At 34.4% G+C, this 24,058-nt stretch overlaps 1 protein-coding gene across 5 annotated transcripts in view; it reads left to right on the forward strand.

Annotated features, from left to right (window-relative positions):
- FMN1 (formin 1) overlaps window positions 1-24,058 on the forward strand; it is a 188,407-nt gene that overhangs the window by 155,779 nt on the left and 8,570 nt on the right. For all 5 annotated transcript variants that reach the window (XM_087746611.1, XM_087746613.1, XM_087746612.1 and 2 more), the window contains 3 exons: window positions 7,755-7,806; window positions 11,038-11,187; window positions 23,366-23,450. In XM_087746611.1, coding sequence (XP_087602737.1) covers window positions 7,755-7,806; window positions 11,038-11,187; window positions 23,366-23,450 — 287 coding nt within the window. The remainder of the gene's footprint in view (window positions 1-7,754; window positions 7,807-11,037; window positions 11,188-23,365; window positions 23,451-24,058) is intronic.

Here is a 24,058-nt window from a genome sequence, read left to right on the forward strand (position 1 = left end):
AAACTGTTTAGATACATTTAGTCATCTCAAAGATTAATCTTGGAATTAGACCACGATATTATAAGAGTTTATTAAAAAGAAATCAGAATTAGAATATATTTCTGCAGTGTTTAAGTACTAATAAGCTTTAAAAAATATTTATTCTCTGGAACCACGAGTGTGGGAGAATGAGGGATTAATGGCTTGATTGCATTTTAACAGAATGCAGTTTCAAATAATTTAATTGAAATAAATTGAAAAATGTAATGCTAATTCTCGCTTTGTAATTAATAACTCCAGAACACAGGAAAGTAAGACTAATGTTAGTCCTAATTTTAATCAAACAATTATTTTTTTGTGTAGAAGATAACTGAAAAAATAGCTTTAATTTAAAAATCTACTCTTATAGAATACAATAGCAGCATCATACTAAGAAACATGCATTTTAAGAAATATAGGACCTTATGAAAATAATTTTTTTTTTTTTTCTTCATAGTTAGTTCTAATGTTCTGGTAAAATTACTTTCAACACTTCTTCTGGCACATTTATAAACAGCATTATCACTTTTAAAAGAAAATGTAATTTCCTAGGTTTTTTTATTACCTATGATAATAAACACTTTCTTGAATGTATTGCTTGAATGTGTTCTGCTGGTGTTGTGTGCCTCTGTGTGGTACAAATGTCTACAATTTGATATGGTTTGGTAACATTAAAAATACTGAATCTTTTATAATGTTTAACAATTTCTGTATGGTAAATGTCAATTAATTAGTCCTTGCCCAGTACCTAAGATACAGGTTGGTAACTAATATTCCTGATTACTTGTGGGGAAACTTGTTTGTTAAGCAGCTTTCCAAGACTGCACAGAGACTCTTTGTATGATAGAAACATTTGTACGTTTTCATCATTGGATGTGGGTTTCTTAGTTAAAAACAATTTTTGTACCACTGCAAAGGAAAATAAACTTGTAAGGACTGTTTCAGGGAAGCATGATTAAGACCTCATGGCAGCAAGTGTTCTGAAGATTGTTTTGAAAGGATTTAAGATGTCTATACCAGTATTTAAACCATCTAAAAAAAATTGCATAGCCAAATCCCATGTTAAAAATGTGACTTTTTCTAATTTAGAGAAGAGGTAAAGGAAATAAGGCTTATGTGATCACACTGCCTGTTGATTGTTCCCCTGCCAATAATTTTTAATGCATTGGCCAATTTTGACCAAATGTGACAGAGTTAGAGATCCTAAGATATTAAGCTCCTAAAATCTCAATAATAATATGTGGCTAAATAGACAAGAATGACCCTATTAGCCTTCTAGGGAGAGAAAGGCTGTATCATGAACTCAACCCTTAATTAAACATTAATGAATCCATCTGGGAACTAACTCTAAAATACAGATCCACAGTAGGCCAAGTTTCATTGATTCCATTGCTCCCAGACCTTCTTGCTTAACTGATACCATAGAAGACAGATCTCTTCATGGGTGTGGGATCATTTGTTTTGGGGATTTTTTGCATTCTAATATATTGGAATAGAAAACTATATTAGACATACAATGAAATATTTACATGTAATTTCCAGGCTGTCGAATTCTATGAGTTTGGAAAGCCTACCAATTGGAAGTTAGTAGCTAGCTAAAGAAAGTTAGTCAAATAATACATATTAGAAAAAGTAGTTGCTAGGAATCTGTACATAGAATGCTTAAGTTTTTTTATGATTTTTGAAAAAACCTCCTGCCTGAGAATGGTGGACCATAGCCATGTGAAATAATTTGCAGTAATATTAAGTATGTATTTTTCAAATTTGAAATTGAATACAATACAATAAAAAACAAAAAAAAATAAAATGTTTTACACTGTATGTATTGTCTTTTGTTTGCTATGTTTATATATGAAGTCTATTCTTAAGTAATAAGAATTCTTTTGTATAGAACTAACTTAAAAGTAATATTATTTCTAAAAAGATAAGGTTATATTAAAAGTAACTCAATAAAATAATGTAGAAATAGCAGAAAAATCAGATTTTATGTATAGATAGATTTTTAGATAGATAGATAGATAGATTTTTCATGAGTACATGTCTTCCTAGAACAGGATACACATCTCCTCTAGAATTTCTGAAACTTCATAATTTGCTAAAAACTTCTAAGGTTATTGAGAAAGCCTATTCAATAATTAGAATGAAAAGCATAAATGTCTGAAATTACAAAATTCATTTTTACTGTGAGCACCTAATTTCTGAGAACTTTCATACCCTCTGTTGCTATATGCTTTATTATAGGATGTGTTTTCAAAAAGTAAAACAGTTCTAAAATTGGATTCAGTCTGTATGAAATGTAAAACTTCATCCCAGTAACACATGATACTACATTAGAAATTAATTTCCATGTCTTTAACAATTCCAAACCCCCAATTTCCATACTCAGTACCATACTTATTCTTGTTAGTCAAGCCATGTTTTCAAAATACAGTATATTCTAGTTTGATAATGAAAAAAAAAAGGAAAATAGAGATGATGGCTTTCCTTCCATTTTCTGATTTTACATTCTTTTGCATTCATATATGTATTGTCATAAACACTTGTTTATTTGCACTTGACATTTTGTTTTAAATTTGTTTTAATTTGTTTAAAAGATTCTATTAATTTTATTTCCATTCCTTTAAAAAGTCACATTTCAAGAAAGCAGATTCTGGCAGTGTCAGGTGATGAAATATATTTTCATGTGTTATAGTACCCAAATTGTTCATTTATAACATTTGCAATGTATTCTATTCATGGCCTTCTTATGCAGTGCCCTATCTTTTTCTGGACAGTAAGATAACACTGATAATAAAAAGATTAAATGGATGTTGATGATACTTATGAACACTTTGTATGAATTGTTAGCCACATGCAGTTGGCTTTGCTATCACCAGCTAAACAATAAAACCTCATACTGCATTGAAAGTACAGATTGTTTAACATGATAAATCAAGTGGCTGAACACCTTGGCTATAGTAAAAATTCAATTCATCTAAATCCAATTCATCTAAATCTTAGGATTCATCTACAATGATTTTTCTATATGGCTATGTGCTTATGTACTGGGTCTGGCTGGGATAGAGGTAATATTCTTCGTAGCAGCTGGTATGGGGATGTGTTTTGGATTTGTGGCTAAAACAGTGTTGGTAACACAGGAGTGTTTTGGCTATTGCTGAGCAGCACTTGCACATTGTCAAGGTTTTCTCTTTTTCTCACTCTGTCCCCCCAGCAAGTAGGCCAGGGGTGGGCGAGAGTTGGGAGGGGACACAACCTGGACAGCTGACGCAAACTGATCAAAGGACATTCCATGCATGTAATGTCATGCTAAATAAAAAAGGATGGGAAAGGATTTTGGGAGAGGTAGTCATTGCTCCAGAAATGGCTGGGCATCAGTCTGCTTGCGGGAGGTGGTGAGTGATTGCCCTTGCATCACTTGCTTTTTTCTTCCCCTTTTCTTCACTTATTGAAGTGTCTTCATCTTGACACAGAAGTTTTTCTCGCTTTTGCTCTTCCTATTCTGTCCCCCATCCCACTGTGGAGGAAGGGGGACAAGTGAGCAAGTGGCTGTGTGATGCATAACTATTGGTCGGGGTCAACCCACCAGGACTCTAAAATAACAATCCTTAGGAAAGCACACTTTCATCAAATTGCTCATGATAGTTCTTTGCAGCTCAAAGAACTGCCATGTGCTAGCAAGCGCACCCCTGTGAAAATTTTGTTTTCCATATTATTACTTGTAGTCCAGTAAGTTTTGAGTAAAGGATTTCTTAAAAATTAAGTATATTCGGAAAGTTTCACAGGTAACAGTTCTATTGAAACGAAAACCAAAGAAGGCTTAATTCATCCTGCTGTTGATCCTGCTGTTCTTTGTACTACTATAGTGTCTAGGAGTTTAAGCATGTCCAGATTTTTATACAAAACCAGAGAACATCAATATTGCTTTTGATGATCCTCTCTAGTCTTTTTACCTACCTAGAAAGCCACCTTTGAGCTTTTTCTTCAACTCTGCATAGTCCCTGATTAAACAGGGTTATTAAAAAGTTTCCCTTGTGTGACAATTGTACTTGAGGGTGGAGATATATACAGTATACTTTTAGCCATAGAGTCTTCTGAGTTCAGCTTCTGATACCCAAGTATATCAGCAATGGATAATTTCTAAGAGATCTGGATCTCTGTTATCAAATGGTGGTATGTCTGGTCTTCAGAGTCTGTAGCTGTCTGTATTACAGAAAATGATTCTTACAGCAAATTAGAACTGCATATTTTGTAAATACCTGTTTTCCTTTCAAAGCTCTTGTCTGTAGAAAGATACAGAAATTCTTAATTGATCCTGGCTTTCATATCTATATTCAAAGAAGATATAGTGATTAAGATTGTCTGCTTGTCGTAGAACAGGATCTAATACTTTATTCAGTATAGGGACTTAATCAGATCCAAACCATATAGCATATTAACAACTTGCATTTAGATGTGAGACTGGACAGTAAACTTTACATTTGACAGTTCCCTGTCATTTTCAAAGCTGGTCAATCCTAATGACTCCAAGGCCAGACAGAAGGGTGTCTCCATACCAAATGCAATTTATGAGAAGTCATTTTGAAGGACCTCTATGTAATCTGTATACATGTAATGTACCTACAGCTGCATTATGGAATAATTTGGTGCAGTAGGATTGAATCAGCAAATTGAACAGCAGAGGCTGAAGACAGCATGTTTACAGTAGAGGTTTAAGCTTTGAGTTAATCTGAGGTGAACATTCCCTCATGTGTTTCAAAACTGTCTGAAGGCTCAAGCATTATTTTGGTCCTTTTGTCCCTATTAAGTATTGGAGTACATTTGCTGTGGAGCTTCCTGTTTAGTTTCCTCTTAATGAAAATTAGTTTGCAAGCACTAAAACTTATCTGCAAACCAAATCAATGCTCAATAAATGGGGACAGTGAGGAAATTCACTTCAAAAGCATCCTAATCAAAAAGCTAATGCCAATAGTCACTGTATGTTCAATGCAGTCATGCTTTTCTCAAATACAAGAGTGAGTGAGTGATATCAGGAGTCCATTTCAGAACAAACAAAATGTGCCACATGTAGTTAGGCTATAGAACACCTGCCACAGCAGTTTGTGGAAGCTAAAAAGCTTATAAAAGCTTAAGCAGAGAATGAGCAAGATCTTGGGAGACAATTGAGAATTACATTGAAATGACATCCAGTGCAGGAAGCATTTTGTATGAACTACAGAATCTCAGAGGCAGAGAGAACACTCCAGGGGAGGGATCGTGTGCTTGTCCTGGTCCTTAACTCTAACTGAGCACCTACTTCAATGTCTGCCAGAGGCAGGATATTAAGCTAGATGAATCCCTGTGCCAATCTGATATGGCTGTTATTACATTCTTAGGGAAACTGAGGAAACTAAAATCAAGCATGTGGTTTAAGGTTAAAAGAATTACATGATCCCACTTCAGCAAAAAAGGAAATTCTATGTAAGGAAATGTGGTGTTGCCAGAGAAATAAAAAGAAAGAAGTTCTTTTCATTTGTGTAATTCATTTTAATTGCCTTCAGTAATTCCACGAATTAAGATGACGACTGATATCTTTGAGGACTCTGTTGAGGAAAATACAGTGCTTCACGGAAACTTTTACTGACAACATTGATAATGTTAGTTATTGCAGATTGTCAAGGGGGAGAAAAAGAGCAGGATATTACAAATTCTGAGTGGAAGATTACTTAAAAAATTGTATGGAAGATTAGAGAATTGCTCTGGTTTCTTGTCTTACACATTATGTAGTATTTGTAACTCCTATTTGCTTAGAATTTGCTGCATAGAGTTGTTTATTTGTTTTCTTAACAAGTCTCAACATCTAAATTTCAAATAAATGCTTTTAAATAGTTCCTTGGTAGACATGCTTATAGTTAAAAATATGGAAAATACTGTTTGTCATATAATAGTTATTTTCTTCCTTTCTCCTTTCCCTTATATTGGTACACAAACACACACACTGTTATATTAATGTAAACTTCGTGTGTTCCTTCCTAGAAGTCACACCTTTTTTCTATTTTCTATGAGAAATTAAAATTTCTTTCCTCTATCTTCCCTTATTCTGTTCTTACAAGATTAAAAAAACAGTAAGTCACATCTTACCATCTAACTATAAACGTATAAGCATGTTGTCCTTGTTAGTTATTGTGTTCTTGTTCATGTTCAGGGACCTGAGGATATTCAGTTTCTGTTGTAGCTGTGAATGTAGCTGTGTTGAGAAACTTGCCTTACTGAACAATTTTTCATCTCCTTAAGAACCGGAAATAAATTATTAATGTAATCATAAAGTGTACAATTTTATACACAGTTTTTTGTATCATGATGAACCATCAGAATTCCAACCTATGTTTTCTGCTTTTAATGATATAAAGTGACAGAGCTGTGGAAATCATGAATTAAGTATAGTAGGTTAACTTTAGCTGAAATTCTCAGGAGCCTGAGATGAACACAATAAATCAGAGCTGTCCTATCTATTTCAATTGCAGCTGTCTTGCCACCAAGATTTGAGGTGGAGAATTTATTGGTGTAGAAGTAATCATTTTCCTTGCAAAGGGCACACAACATTGTTTCTGGTTTTTGCCATACTGAAATAATCTGAATAAGTATCTCCAACACACTTGCCCAATATAGGTAAACATACAAGTTGAAATTAATTTGTTTTGTTAACAGCAAATGTTCTGAAGTAATCCTATTTTAAATTATTTTAACTGTCTTAGTACAAACCTCTGTGTCAGTGGCCTTATAATGAAATGGAATCATTCAGGATCAATTTCTCAATGTCCTTGTCTGTGAACTCAAATTTTTCAACCAGCCAGTGCACTCCTATAGGCTGAGCAGCAAAAAGATACAGTTCTTTATCTTTGTATAAAGAAGCGTCTGAACTCTGTTTATATTAACATTTGCACTTACAGGATTATTCTACTGTGGAATAGGAATAACTTTTTCACGTTAGTATTGTTTTACATATGTGGTATTCTGCCACAGCTAAAGTTGCTGCACTGTACTAAGAAGAATTGATCAACATTTTGGGAAAAAAATTAGTGCTTTTGCTTGAGCATCCAGCTGAGGAAACATTTTCAAAAGCAGAGAATGCCCATCCTTTGAAAATCAAATCCTTTTAAGTAGTTCGTGTGAGCATTCTGTAACAGAGGGGCTCAGATTCACTAACCATATTTCAAACTCTTGGCTGCTTTTTCAAAAAAATCATGTACATACCATACATTTGAAACTTCGTACATGTGTTTTCACTTTCCAGCTTCCTGAACAAAATGTGATAGCTATATGGAACAGTTGGTGTTAACTACGTTTGGTACCTGTTCAATTCCAATTGAACTTCCAATTATTTGCACTGCAAAAACAGGTTTAAATTTGTAAGTTCTGGTCTGCAACAATAAAGAAACATACACAACTTAATGTTCTTTTTTTAAATCTGAAAGTCAAGTTTAATTATTTGTTTTTTATTCAGATATTAATGTCTACCACTATCTATTATAGTATGGATTTTAAATTACTTTTCAAATCCAATACACATTATTGGTACATTAAAAGCATTCATTTAGGTACAATAAATAAATAAAAATTGAAAATTAGCAAATGTTCATCACTTTAATTATATTTAGTATACAACCTATCCAATTTTGAGTGTAAGAGATACTTAATCTGTGGGATCTCTAAAACAGTAAGGCAGTAATTTATATCTTTGAAATGTTTTTCATTGGCAGCTAAAGAAGAAAGTAAAAAAGAAGAGAGCAGTTTGGAAAATGCACAAAGATGGTAAGGTTTTTGCTAGTGTTTTCTAACAGTTTATTTTGGTCAAAGATGTTATTGATCTTAGGAATTACATTAAATAGGAAAAAGGATCTGTACTTCAAAGAAGTAATATGCTTTCTGAAAAATTCTTACGTAGTCTTCCAGGAAAAAGTTCAGTTGAGTTTTTAGCCAAACAGTGTACTCTGTTTGAGGTTTTAATTACCGTCAACACTGAACTGAATCAGAGTTTTACAGAATATTGTAATGACTGATTAACTACTTAATGTAGTAAAAATGTATTTCATTGTCACTGAACATTTTCAGCACTTAGGGTATTGAATGCAGTATACTAAGAAACCAGTGAAATCCTAATGTTTTTATTGCCTGAATATCTGTGCCTTACTTAGGTCAAAAAAGATAACATAGAGGAAGAAGTGAGAAAAATTGATTTATAGCTGGATAGTAAAATATTTAATAAGTTAATATTTCCAATAAATTTTGTTGACCAAATTATAGTTTTGTGAGAGTGAAGGATCTGCCTTTAACTTTGTTTGTGTTAGCTATGGAACTGCTATAAATCAACTGGGGTAACTAATTTTTAACTTCTTATCAATATTTTTTCTTCATAGTCACTAAAGGCAGATCTGTGGTGATCTGGATTTTTATGTTACTTTTCTGAGCCCAGAGTCACTCCACCTAACTGGGACACCTAGGTTAGTCTTCCTAGACAGTCAGGAAAAGAGAGGTAGGCACCTCCCAAATGCAGTTCAAGTCTTAGGTGAACTGTTTCCATTTGCTTCCAGAAGGTGCCTAAATTGGCTGAACTATTGGCTGACATCAACTGGGGCTTTACCTCTTAATTTTGTTTGTCAAGGGTGGCTGGCTTGTTTCCTCTCTATCTAGCTACAAACCTCCCTTTTGTGGCACAGGCACTTTCATATCCTACCTGCTTTGTAGCCTTTCTGGAGCAGAGTAGACTCTCCAGGGTATGGAGGTACACTTAATTTGCGGTTGACTTAAGGAATTAGTTTTCTGATACAGAGTTTAGGTTTTTCAATTGTTAACTAAACATTCAGTATCTTAAATTGCTGCCAAAAAGATGTTACTTTTGAAAGTCAGAAAGCAGCCTAGGAAGCTAGATTAAGCTGGGTGAAAGCAAAACAGTGCTACTGGGGGAAGGGCTGAAGATGAAACATGAAGAGGGGATGAAGAGTAAGCATCAGGATGAAGGCAGAGTGAGCGACAGTGTGCAGGAATTGAGAATCCTGGAGCATGCAGAGACAACTGCATCAGCTACAGCTGGGATGGAGAAGGGTTCCGTTAGGAAGAAGAAAGCACAATGTTACTGGGGCTGCTGTTACATGAAGCAAACCTGAGAAGAGAGTTTCTGGTCTTTCTGTTCCTGGCTCTGCTATCCTAGTCAAGGGGTATGAACAACTGAGGAATATTTGGCCCAAGTGAATGCAATGGAAATGACATAAGCTGTTTTAACCACGTGATTATAACTAAGGTATTTTAGTATTTTTAGGGTTGGAAATCCCAGAATGGTTTACACAGATATTTAAAGCTCTATTAGTTTTTTTTTTTAATTTATTTATTTTCTCCTTGTAGTGTCACTTCAACTCTGAATGTTATGGGCTTATTCTTACTTATTTCACTGTGATTCCTTTCCCGTGGATCACCAATTAACCTGAAATATAGTTACATGTTTCACACAAAACCTATGTAAGAAATTGAAAAGGTTAAGGTTATCATATATGAGGATTTAAAAATCTATTATATTAATAGCTCACCTTAAGCAATATGTGATATTCTTCAGCATGTCCTAGAAGCTGTATCCATCTTTAAAGTATCAAAAAAGCTAGAGTATATTGGCTCATGTGGCTAAAATCCAAGCTTCTTTACTTTGCGAAGCAGCTGGAGTATATATTCCTTTATTTTTGGGGGGTAACTTCTGTATTTTTTTGATGGCTACTTTATATTCTTCAAGTCTAGCTACAAGCTTGTATCTCAACCTAAGGCCAAAAAACTTGACCCTAACCTTGGCAATTCCATATGAAAACATGAAAATATGCATTGTGGACTATGCAAATGCAAGTATAAGTTAAGAAAAAAGTATTTGCTGAAGCTGCATCTGTTGCTCAAGTAACATCTGTTGAATAGTTGGGGACTTACAAGTCTTTAAAATACCTCTTATTTATTTTATTTTCAAGATTTACACTTCCTGTGTTCTAGATTTAGGACCTTTTGGCAGCTATAAAGAAGAATATAACTTTCTTTTGCTTAAATAAAACCAATATTTCAAGAAAAATGAGTTATTTTGAAATATGTTGGTACCTTTCTTTTTAACTTACAGCATTATTTTCCATAAGTATCACCAAATCTTTCAGGATTATTACATCTACTTTGCTGAGAAAAGTGATGCAACCCTTACAAAAGTAAACATACTTTTGTTTTGTTTAGATAAGTCTCCACATACCTAGTCATGTGAATCATTCCATTTTATCTATACAAAGTAATATCATAAAGGTTAAAAATGCACAATCGGTTAAAAATGCACAATCAGTTAAAATGCTATCGGAAGTATTGGCTAAAATAAAAGACTACTTTGAAAATATCCAGCTGTATAGCAACTCAGTAGCCACATTACCAAATAAAAAAGCATTAAAATATTGGCCATGTATTTTCATAAAATTAATTATCTGCTGATTGACGCATGTGGAAGGAGATGATGTATTTTCAGTAAAAACTGTGGAAATTGACTGTTGCCACTGACTGTGGCTTTTTTGTTGCTACTCTCAATTCTCCCTAAGTACTTGAAGGTTATTTTTAACCAAGCCTGGAGATTTTTTTCTGACTTGGCATGGGACTCTTCCATAGTCCTTCAATAAAGCAATAAAGATAAATGGGAGAATAAGATCTTCATGGAGCGTTGCAGAATAAAATTAAAGAAATAGATACAATATAGCATTTCCTGAAATGCAAGAAGTTTTTCTCATTAAAATTGAATGCTCATGATTTGCCTGTGTGACATATCTCTCTGATGGCTCATGCATGTGTAAGTTATCCTCCTGGGAATGAGGTAGGTGTTGGAAGGTTAGTTATACTCGGCATGAATTGCTGCTGTGATTTCCAAGGCTAAGGAGAAGTTATGGTAATTACCAGCCTTGACTACTGAATCAAGAACCAGCCCTCAGAGAAACTGTTTCCCCAGTGGGCTTATGTGTTGACAGTTTTTTCCCCCCTTCTTCGTAGCTTTGAAGAAACAGTGGGATACTTTGGGATAAAGCCAAAGCCTGGCGAGAAGGAGATCACACCAAACTACGTTTTCACGGTGTGGTACGAATTCTGCAGTGACTTCAAGACCATTTGGAAACGAGAGAGCAAAAGCATTTCCAAGGAACGGTAAGGTTCTAATAAAGTCATTAATACCATTTTAGATGTCTGGGAAACTGTTCCTTCTCAAACCCAACAAATTATACTCCTATATTTCACAGGCGTCATTGTTTTCTTTCAGATCTAATGGACATCAAGGAAAGATTATTCCCTCAGGGTGCGTAGGAAAATTCACCAAAGGCATGCTGTCCCCACAAAAAGATAAACACATATAATCTGATAAATTACACTTTTGTAACCCCTTCCAATTACTAGCTAGTAAAATGAAAGGGGAGCTGTGCTAATTTGTAACAGATTGCTTCTCTGTGCATTTTCATGTTGAACTAGCCTAAATGAGGCGATATTGCTGTCGCAGACAGTACAGACAAATAAAAGTGAATGCTTTTCCAGTTAATATACTGCACTTGCATCAAAGGGAAGCCCCAGAGATTCAGGCCACACTTAGCACAGTGTCGAAGCCCCACACTGAATTTACAGCACTACTTCTGACTTTTGGTGTCCTGCTGAGGACATCAAACTACTTGCCGCTAGATCTCACCACAGCCTCCTGATTTTATTAGTTAGAGTGAAAAAAAAAAAAAACCCAAAAAAAACCCAAAACGAAAACCTTCAATTATTTGCTTGATTTTCTTAAAGAAGCTTAAAATCTTTTACAAAGAAAAACCAATTCCAGTTCAAGCACACCATGCTTACCATATCTCAGTTCATATGAAAAGTCCTAAAGAGTGGTAATGTGGCCATGCTTTGGAAAAGAATGGATTAATCACTTTCAGTGTGAAATATAAATCCAGGTGCTTATTCCAAATTGACACAGATTTAGAGAAAAAAGTCTTTAAAAATATCGGCAAAATTAGTTAACTCATTTACATTTACATTTTCCATTTTGCTCCAGATCAGTGCGGCTCAAGTTCATGTAAAAGTAGATTTTTAAAGGACAAGATGTAGAAATTATAGATTTCCAATTACCAACCTTATCAACATTGTTTTACAAATATTACAGGTTTTAAACACTTGAAAGTTGTAGCTTTTTGTATCGTCTATGTTATGATTAGATTGATTTTAGAAGCTGACAACTCCAAACATCTACAAAGAATCTTTTATTTCCTTATGTCTAGATCAATATGCAAATTTGTTTTACATGTTAAAAACTGTGTAAAATAGTCACTAGCAGATTGCTATAATCATGATAAGGATCATCTCAGGGATATATTTTCTGCTGAATCATGACTTATTTTTGTTCCAAAAGCAGTTCAGAGGTATAGAAACTAATTACCCAAGGAGAAAAAAAATCTAGACCATACATCCATTCCTTTTTATGTAATTAGCACATTGCTGATGGCATACAATGATGCCTTCAAAGAAATTGATTTTAAATGCCTTGTAAATGCTTTAACACTACATAACTTCTTAAACCTTCTTAATACAATATTCAAGAAATCTTTGGTTGTAAGTAAACTGCTATATTCTATGCTTTCCTACTGGGGTGAGATGAGAATTTCTCATGGTTTAATAATTATATAAATAAAATATACAAATAAAAATACAGCACAAATATTTCATCAGCTCCTTTGATGGATACCTTTATTCCTATTCATAAATGTAAAGCAATACCAGTAGAATGCAGAGCACCAGTTACTATAATACTTCAAAGCGAACACTTTCTGGATTATATAGACGGTTCACTTCAAATTATTTTTACTAAGTTTCATTAATGTCAAAAGGACAATTCATTGTCCTTTACATTCAAAATTTGGGTGATTCATTTAAGACAATGAGCTGCTGAAATGAAGACCCTTGTGTAATAAGTAAACTAGAATGACAGAAGAACTGTTTTCATCATCCTAAATTGTTTTGTAGTGTGCTACTGAAAAGAATGTCATGAAATCAGTAGGTTAGAATTACGGAAAAGCTATTTTCGTCACCTGAAAATGTCCTGTAAAGTCATGACCATTTAAGGGTTCTGTTTTACAAAGTATGAGACTAACAGTTGATGAGCTGCTGTCCAAAAAAGTTTGAAAGCAAGCTAAGAGTCATTGTGCACATTAGTAACTGAAAACCTTAGTATGACAGGAATGGACAGCTGTCTTCCTTAACTGGCTAATTAATTGGATGCACTATTTGTTTTGCATTTTTAAAGACTGTAATTTAATTTTAAAAAATCTGTTTATCATGAACCAATTATTTTGTTTTGAAGGAATTTTAAAGAGGAAGAATTGGCAGTGTAAGTCAATATTTTCAAACTTGGGTTCTGAAACTGAGGCATTGATATCCTTAAGTGAACATGTTTACAATTGAATTACCCTTCAAATTTCAGGAGGAGCTGCAGAAACAGTGTAAAATGGGTCTGAATTAGCTAGTCACATATATACCTAAAAATGGATTTCATTGTATACATTTATATAGGAATGTTAATATTGGATTATAAATTGTCTCTCAAGAAATATGGCTCAGAAAAGTCACAATTTAATTATAATATGCAGAATTATCACTATGCAATGGTCTAACTAAACATTTATTATGTTAAAACTTATAGTAGTAAAAATACGTTGAAAGATCTAAGATTCCAAAATCAAAATTTATACTCAAAACTAACTACTTTGCGTTGTATAACAGACAACTTTAAAATCTTTGAATTTCAGAAACTGCCTTGAACTAAATGACAGCCTCAGCTGCAAGAGCCTGTTTTGTCTAAAAACTACTTGGCTCCCAAATGTAACACAACTGTAGAAATCTAATTAGATTTCTATGAGACTTTTTCTTAAAGCAAAGGAAACACTTTAACTGAGCTGCCCTGCATTTAACCTACCGTGAAAATAAATTAGCTCCCTGCAAAATATAGTTGAATCATTGTCTCTTTCCTGGACAAAATTTCCACACCATTTAGGAATGCAAGACAGAGTTACAGAGAGATAACAAACCTAAGTTGATATGATTATGATATGATATGATATGATATGATATGATATGATATGATATGATATGATATGATATGATAAATAAATGACTATAGAGATAAAATGAAGAAAATTTTCAAAACCGTATTCCTGACAGAAATATGATGACAGTTTTCTTTCAGACATAGTATTCCCTTCAATATCAGAATGCAACTACAGTACAATAAAATTTGCTTTGATGATCACCTCTTTATCTCTGACAAATGGCTTAATGTAAATGCACCATAATACTCACCAAATGTTGGAGACTTTTGTTTTGTTTTGCTTCAAAACCCAGTATTGTTGTTGATAGCTTTATAATTTAGTATATCTGTGCATCCAGGTACATCAACTGCTTTTATGCTTTCTTCTGTTTATAAAATTTTGAGATGATAACTGAATTGAAGATTAAAACAAAGGTATATTTTTTTGGCAACAAGGCACTTACACCATGGTAGATTGCATATAATTCCATGCTCTCTTCCTTTTCTTAGATTACTAATTTTATTTGCAGTGGGCGAGTCTATGAATTCAGAATCAAAATAAATATATATTTATAACAACATAAATACTTTATATATATATATATATATATATGAGTGCCTATATAAGTCTAATAAAGCATTCAAGATCTGTTAAAGTATATTTTAAGAGGATATCCTAGCCAAGTCTGAATATAGGGAAAAAGTATAAATACAGAAAAAATACTAATAGTTTGCAGTGAGTAGTTTCATGACAGACTGTGATTGTATGTTTTGCAAAAGAAATGTGACAAGGATTAAATATGAAATAATTAGATATAAAAGGAATTATTGCTGTTAATTTGACCCGCTGCTTACACTGCAAAGATAAGATTGCTACAGTAGTTACCATACTGGATTAAGCCATCTCTTTCACATTGAACATACATACAAATTTTATAGGTCAGAATTCAGTAAAGAAAAAGAGAATTGAAGTTTGTCTCAATAGCTGGAGAAGACATAATAATTATTTAATGAACAGAATTATATACTTCATGTCAAAAATAGGAAAAAAGTCCTATTTTTTAATGGTACCTTTTATAAAAGGTCCTTTTTTAAAAATGCTTTCTTTGTTTTTGAATTTCATCTCTAGCACAAAACATGTTGATGGTTTCAGCTTAATCTTGTGCAAAAAGACATAGTGATTTTTTTTTTTGCCACAAAGGCAATAACAGGTTTGAAAAGCAGAAGCTCTGACTGTAGCAGTGTAGGTAGCTAATGGTAAAGATGAAAATGTCCTAACAAAAGAAAAAGCGCTGAGGAGTGCCCAACTAATTTTTGTTTATTATAGTAAATTGGAGCTGGCTATAGCTTTCTACCCAACTCTTCCATTTATTAAATACAGAATAAAGTCGGCCCTCTGTTTCTGCACAGGAAAAGAGTAAGTCTGGGGAGTCCTTGTTTGTAACACCACATGATTGTAAGAGAGAACATATAAATTGCAAAATCTCTTCTCAGTGCTGGCCAATACAATATTTAATATTTTTCACCATTGATGAAGCTAATTATGAGACTATCTTGTGCCTAACAAATGACTGAAATTTGACAAAAACTCTTGCCATAGAGGAACTAGCGGATTATATTTTCATTTTCAATATCACAGTGAGCAAGGAAGAGAAATAATCTTTAGTTCAAGACATTGTATCTATTTTAGAAGACCAGATTTGTTTTATAGTTTGATTTTAAAAAGTTAATTTCTCTTTCATCTATTGTATGTCATGTGTATGTTACCTAAGACAATGAGAGTCAGTGAAAGTCTAGATTTGCAGACATTTTGATCAATTTGTACTATCGTAGAACACTATCTACTGAGCATTAGTCAAACACTCCAAAATAGGGTATCATCCAGTTATCATACAATCTGCATGTATGATAAAAGCCAAAAGATGAGTGTAACAGATGTTGTTTATTTCATTTGATATTAAACTAATGGTCTAATAAGGCAAACTGACATGACAACATAAATGAGTTTTAAGGAAGTATTTGAAATATGATCATTAGGATCACTAGGTGACTTTATGATTTATGCTGGGAGTTCCTTGTGCACATAGTTGCAGTATCGGGAAAAGGCAACATATTTGTGAGAAAATTTGATCAATGAGCCCTACAGCATTACCAGGCTGGAGGGTAATGGTTCATTGTCATATAAAAGCTTTTGGAGTGAGTTTAAGTTGTGATTGAGTAAAGAGAGAGAAGAGAAGAAGGTGACATTCTACATGTCTGCACTCCACATGCATTTTGAGTAGATTTTAGGTGGCCAGTGTAGCCTTTGCATATACCAGAAAAGTGGGGTTGAAGTAGCCGATACATGAATTAATGAAGAGTTGTACCAGATTGTTTAGCAATGCAGACAGAGAAAAAAGGGAGGATTTTTACATGTTTCTGAGGATAAGGTGTAGTTATGGGGCAAATTGAGGAGATAATTACAAATTACAGGCCTGTACTGCAAAACAGAAATGGCTGTTTCCCATAGATCATACAATAGCTCTGGCAAAGTGCTGCGTCAAGGCTCTTGCTCTTGAAAAGAAAGGTGTTTCTTTTTAGGTGTTATTAGGAAAGCACTATACAACAAAACAGAAACCATCGCTGAATCATTATATGAATCTACAGTTATCCATACATAGTTCTTCTCCAGAAGGATGTGGTAGAGCTAGGAGAGGTAAGAATAAGAACGATCAGGTACAGAACAGCTTCTGCATAAGGAATCATTTAAATAAAGGGGAATGCTTTGGCTTGGAAAGGACCCTACTGAAAAGGATACAATAGGGATCTGTACAAGCACGAAGGTTGAATGGGAAATAGTCATTACATACCTCATCTAATACAACCGTTGACACGCATCAAATGAACTTAGCAAGTCGCTGGTACAAGCCAAATGCAGTGATGCCTCTTTACAGTAGGCATACTTAAACCGTTGAACACTGCCACAAGATGTCACAGATGCCAAAAGCTTGCATTGCTTCTGAATGGTGACAGTACAAATTCATATTAGAAAAATCCATGAAGGACTGTTACATATGAAGAGAGTTTCCAGCTGCGGAAGTATTCTGGGGATTATCACTGTATGCTTTAGCTGTCCTTATATACTCCTAGGTATCTGCCAGTGGCCATCTCAGATGGACTGAAGCCTATTTTTGATCTGAATTGGTGTAGCCTTTTTCTTCCTATTGGTTTTTCTTATGCACCAGCTTTCCTAAAGGCATAAAAATAGATTTTTTTTCTTGTGACTACAGAGCTAAAATTTCTCACCCACTTTATACAGATAATCAAAACACTGTTGGTACATCCAGAAAAAATAGAAACATATCAAGTGTATTAGCAATTTGAGGTTTGGAGACAAATTCCACTGAAAACATACATTTTACTGTATTTGTACTGATTTAGTTAGTGAACATTTATTCTAAATGCAATTTAAAGATTTGATCAATAACGATCAAGTCCTTTCCAGAACATTTAAGCATGAAGGCTTGATCAGGCAATTGTATTGTACAACATGGTAATAGAAGTGGACAATGTTCAAACTTCATAGTCTGTTATAAGGCTCCTAATTGTGAAGCTAACCAAGAACTCTATAAAATCATCTGCCAGGCCAGGTAATACACAGGCATCTGTCTTCTAAAATTTTGAGACTGAAGTGTAGCCTGTTATATTGCATGGGCTAACTGTTTTCAGGAAACGGTGCTATTACTTAAGGATTAGCTTATGGGCTGCATACAGAAATTATCATATGACTGAGGGCAGTAAGGCATGTAACACATGAAAGGAATTTGAGCTATGGGAATATTTCTTAGTCTCTCGAGGGGAGTCACTGTTCAGCTGGGTTAAGGATGTGGGCTGGGTATGCAGCTTGGCTCTAGGTTGGACAGTTGATGTTGACTGTAGCTACCCCTGCTTGTTCATCTCCACCCATATCTGAAGATTTGGATTGCACAATTCCTATGCCAACACAGTCTTATGGGAGAAGTTTGAACTTCAAGTCATGGAGAGCTCAGGTGGCACAGAATTGTCATTCCAAGCTATTTCATAACCCATAGCTATCCACATAACCCACCAGCTGCATGGAAGGAGCTGTAGAAGCAAAGAGAATGGATTATTCCAGAATATCAAGAAGTTGAGAGAGAACCAGATAATTTGGTCTCTGTGTTTGCACATCAGCAGAGCCGGAACATACACGAGTAGCAACTGGCTTGTTTAGAAGGGATTATAGTTTTCCCAACTGGGGGCTTTAGAGCATGGAGTGTGCCAGCTGACACCTTCTTCTGTCTGACTTGAATGGGAAGCAGGGGTGAAAATTACAATGAGTTTATCTGGCTAGTCCCTGGCTTGATAATATCTTTTCCTGTAAGGAGGAAAAGTATTTTCATGAGCTTATGAAGGATACTTTCAATAAATATGGGTTTATGTTTATATCTAGTTTCTGTGTCCCTAGTTACAAAATAAAAATAATAATTTTGAATAAAAATAATGTTGTTATTTTTCACTAATATCTTCTAACCTGACTTGCATCCAATTTATAGAGGCAGGAAAAAGCCAATTATAATCTCATTGCTTATAGTAAAGATCCATATGCAGTATTGGAGTCACGGTTCTCTTACTTAAAAACACATTGTTTTGATAATTTCATTCAATTTTGTTTTCCATATTGTGTGGTAATGTGCAATACTGCTCAGTATTACAGTTGACACCACATCTTCTTTATTCATTAAGGTATATTGACCTCTTTTGCTCACTGTTGAAGGAGAGTAACTTTTCTTTTGAACACATCCATGTTGCAGCTGCTCAGATTTCAAGGCTTAACCAACCTGCATTCCTTAATTTTTTGGCCTGATGTTATTGCTTGCTAAATTAGCACCGGCACACCTTTTCTCTCTGTGTTGTGTGATTCAGCTATTCTACCATCCTTTCAGGTCTCTTTGTCCTCTGCAGTGCTCTCTGTTCAAAAGTGCCCTTGTCACTATTTTTCTAACGTGTTTTACTACACATTTCTACCCCTTCTTGCTTTTCTGTTTTAGATGTACTTCTGTTGACTTTTCTATTCCCCTTTCTTCCTCCTTGGTTTCACATCTGTTAGATTCAATCCCAATTTCTCTTCCGCATAATCTCTAAAACATGGCTAGACTAGTGTGGTCATCCATGCTATTTTATACAGGTATAGGAAGAAAAAAATCTTTTCATTGGGTCCATTCCTTTGCATATCTCCAAACTCCCCCTCATGGTCATGCCTCTGTAAATGTCCGGTTCATGTGAGCTGCTCCCCTGCACGTTAATTCACACGACAAAAACTCAGAAGAAAGGGGTATAGAGTGATTGGTGGGATGCTTAGTTCATGTTGTTCAGTGAGTTGCCTGTGAGTTGTAAATTGTGGAGCTCTATCTGAGGGTTTGATTCTGCTACTGTTTCTCCAGGATAAGGCTCTTGAGGAGATTCTTGTCAGAATACATATTAATTGAACGTCCCTAAGTTGAAGAATTTATCAGTCCGTATTATCTTTCCAGCTGGTTATTGTACTATCTTAATCATTTTCCTGCCTCTCTCGGGAGCCTTTTTACTATGTAAGATTCTGCATGCTGTCCCAACTTCTATTTGGTGTCTCATGTAACACTTAAGTAACGAACGAGCTTCAGTAACAAGATGAAGTGAGTAAACATTTCAAGCCCATACTTTGTAAATCTCACCCCCTAAGCAGTGTCACTAAGACACATTTAGTCTAGTAAATCTACAGTAAATGTTGTAGTAATGTTTTTCAAAGTCCTCTTTAGATATTTTGTTGGCCCTTATACTGAACACAAGACTTCAGTGTATTTCCCATATTCCTTCAAATTCTTTTCTATTCCACCTGATTTCTATACAGTATACATGTTAAAATTGCCCACCTTCATTATCTAATATAACTGCAGTTACTCACAAGGAAGAAGGGAAATTTAACAGAATATTTATTTACCTTACATTTTGACTTACATTCTGTCACTTAGCTTTTGTTTTACTTCAAACAGACTTTGAACAAGTAATTGCTGAACAATAAAAAGTAGTCAAGGAAGTTTATACTTTTATAAGAAGTTAAGCAATTTACATCTATATAAATTCTCATAAACTACAATTAATGCCTTAACTTTATAATACATTTAATAGGTTTTTTTACATTAATTAAAAATAATAGTATCTGCAGATTGGTTAATAACGTAATATATGGGTCTAAGAAAAGATCAGAAAATAATTAGTAGTTTAGTTCTATCCTTTTGAGTGTACTTTATTTGTAATTTTGTTCTTTCTGTACCTTATCTCTAATTTTACTTCTAATTTTAATATACTTTTTAGTATTTTAATGAAAATCTTTTCAAAGTTATGATATTATATGATTTATACAAATGGGAAATTATTTCTATTTGTGCTAAGGAAAGGTGAATAGAGTGAACAGAGAAGCAGCATACCCAAGCTGAATTAACAGAGTTTGTCTAGTCACTAGCTAATCATTCTTTGAGTGTGATTTGTTTGTTTTTACTTATCTGTTTCAGTAACACTCAGTCAAACGCTGTGCACACATTCAAAAAGATGTGGGTAAAGAATATTGTGTGTGTTTGTTAGTTTTGATGAAAGGCTGTCATAGCTTTTAACGGACAATTAAAATGATGTGTTCTTATCTAGGGTTTTTTTAAATAAAAGTAAAATAATGGAAAAAATATGAAGATTAGACTTCTGCTGTTAGCCAATTTAATGTTTTTGAATTTGATAGTTTTCATACTATTTCATTTTTCTCATTTCAAGGATAGTGCTTCCAAACACAATAGCCACTTCTAGTATCCTGTCCGTGTTTAACAAAGAATTATTTTATTTATAAGGCACCTTTACAGCATGGGTGCGTCACTGATGTAATTACTGAGCTAACTACTTTCTTAAAATTGAGCCATCTGATTTAAAAAAACTCCTAAAGAATTACATTCCTTTTAAATTATGCACTTATGGTTCTGATAATGCCTGCTAATCTTATCAGTCATATGTTAGCAAAGTGGTGGCTTTTGTCCCTAGGACACCAAAGTGTAATATATAATTAGTTTGTCATTTTTATGAGCCAATTATCACGTGATTCAGATCATGTTAGTGAGCTGGTTTATTTTTATTTTGTACTCCAAACTATGCATTCTGTTTTAAAAAATCCAGGTTTCCTGGAAATTGTGCAACTATGGAGTAAAATGCACAGAGCTAGGCCTAAATCAGTGACAGGCATAATTTTCTTTTTAAGTCTAAAAGTTTATAATCCCTAGAATTCTCCCTTCAGATGAAAATATGGCCTCTAAACATTTAAAAATTATTTGGAAAACACTCCTAGGACCAAGGAGAATGTGATCAAAAAGAAAATGTGCTCAAAATAGGGAAGAGTTTAGAAGTTGATCCCTTGGTGTGATTCTGCTGAACCTGAATATTGTCACTTGAAATACATCATCATCTTTGCATAAACTTCGTAGCTGTGAGGAGCAGCATGCCGTCCAGTGGCTGCTATCATCCATCATTAAGAAGTAAACTGTGCTAATTAACAACAAATTGTAAAAAGATGGAATGATGTGTTGTTGCTTAGTTGTTTACCTGTAGAAACAGGGAACAGTAATTAAATTTTAAAAAGACTTCAAATATACTTAGAATTGTACAGAATAATGATTTCATATTTGTGTATTTGAGGGTGTACTTACAGCTTGAATCAATGTTGTAGCTAAATAGTGTTGAAAATAATTTTACTTAAAAGTAGTGTAACTGTTTCCTCCTGTTCTTAAGCACTGGGATGTGAGACAATATGAATAACTACCTAGCAGAAGCTTCTAAAATACACAGCTCAGAGAAGGAATTTTAGTTTCTGACACTGAGCATTGATAAACACAATAATGAACTTATGAATGCGTTCTCTATTTTTAAAATAAGTTGTCCAGAATCTAGTTTGCTGCTAGCAAGGAAGTACACACCAGTAATTGCAGCTATAATCCACTTTCCTTTTTGCTTTTCTTCCAAAATTCCTCAAAAATGGAGTGTGTCGAAAGTGTTTTGAACTGGACATGGTATTTTAAATACTTTTTGACTGGCCGTAGCAATTATTTCTGCCAATGGAAAAAATTAAATAAGAGAAGAAAGTAGAACTTTTCAGTTCAAGAGTGCCAAGAAATGTGGTGTTTATAGTAAAAGACTGATTTGGTGTGCATTAGTGAAAATTAGTTTGCTGAGTTCTCCTTGCTTGTAAAAATTAACTCGCAGCTTCTTTCCCTCTGCATTTTGCATATAGAATTGTAAAATAGGTGTTTATAGCATCAGCATTTTAAAAGCACTGATAGCTGGGCAGATCCTGTCTTAGGAGTGCCAAGATTTTTTTTTTCCTTTTTATCACTGTTTAGCACATAATTTCCCCTGCCCTTTCCACTGTCTGTAAGAGGAGAGTCAAGTCCCTTTTTGTTAAATTCTTTGTTTCTCCTTTTCCTCCTAATTAAGCTTCTGATTAGGTTCTTCTTGTTAAGTCCCCACAGAAACAAGGGTTCTGTATGCAAGACCCTAAGAGCAAAAGGCAAGAAACTGAGGAATCAGATCTGTGTTCTTCTTTGCCTTTATCTCAATAGTGCTTTTAGTAGGCTGGTCTGTAGCTGCACACAAGATAGGTTTAACTACCCCTAGACAAGAACCCCTTCTAATTTGCCTCTCCTCCTGTTACCAGATCAGTGAGGCTGGTCAGTCAATTCCATGTAAAGCAACAGGGAAAACATTAAGGAAAAACTTGCAGATGCTTTCATTTCAAGGTTTTCAGAGGAAATATAATGTGTAGCCTGGCATGTGGCCTAATAAAATAGTATATTCTATATATACAACAGATTGAGCCAGCTAGCTTTTGGGTTTTTTCAGAAGAGTATCTTCTTGCCTTGACACGGCAGCTTTTTTGGTGGGAAAGATACTCCACAAAACCCAGGTACTCCATAAAACCCAGACTCTGCAAGAACAGAGAGATTGTTTGCCTAGTGACATTTTCAGTGAGCAATACAGGCAGATTGTCCTTTTGCTTTTAATTTTCTCTATTTTAAAATGTGCTCTGATTTACTTTTGGTACTTTATTAAGTGCCTTTGAATAGTAATAGCAGTTTGTTGGGTTAACGTGCCTAAAAAAAGCTAGGGTGATGGTTCTTACAGATAGAGTATATACCAAGCAGAGCCAGAATATCTTTAATTTCTTTGAATCTAACGATGTCTTTTCTATGTATTTTGTTTCAGAATTAAAGTGGCTCAGCAATCAGTAAGCAAGTTAACTGCAGAGAAGAAAGTTGAAACGAAGAAAATCAATCCTACAGCTAGCCTGGTATGATGTGTTTCTCAGTATGACGTTCAGAAGGGGGTTTATGACACTATTCTTGTCATTCAGAATGATGGGAGGTTTCTGCTGCTGTTGGCGTAGTATGCTAAGTTTGAACGTAGCAGAGTGATTTTCTTCCCAAGGAGAAATCTTTAAGCTTATGCCCTTATGCCCTAGTTGTGCCTAAGCATGGCTCTGCTATTTTAGATAACAACATATGGTAACAGCTTCTTTTCTGATTTCTTCCCCCCTTCCACTGAAGTCTTCTTGTATTTTCTTCCATGCTCGCAGTGCATTGAGGCTCACTGCATATACTTGTCCAATGGCTGAGTGTGGGGGGTTTTTCAAAACCTTACAAAATCTTGTTTGCTCAGTTAAATAATGGTAGAAGGGATTAAATCCCCATTTTGTTCCTTGCTGTTCCCCAGTTTTTTTGAAACGACACAAAAAGAGAATTAATAATTTACACTGTAGATAAAACCTTTTTTGTCTGTGTGCAAGCCACAGAGGTTAGATCAGCATTTCTCAAACTGTAGGAAAAAAGAGACTAAGGGAAGGAAATGTACATGAAGGAATCAGTATATTATTTCCATTCCCAGCAGAGCATATCAGTT

Source organism: Nipponia nippon, unplaced genomic scaffold, assembly GCF_047370975.1.
Source record: "Nipponia nippon isolate SJK-2023a ecotype South Korea unplaced genomic scaffold, ASM4737097v1 scaffold_10, whole genome shotgun sequence".
In the NCBI taxonomy this organism is placed as follows: Eukaryota; Metazoa; Chordata; class Aves; order Pelecaniformes; family Threskiornithidae; genus Nipponia; species Nipponia nippon.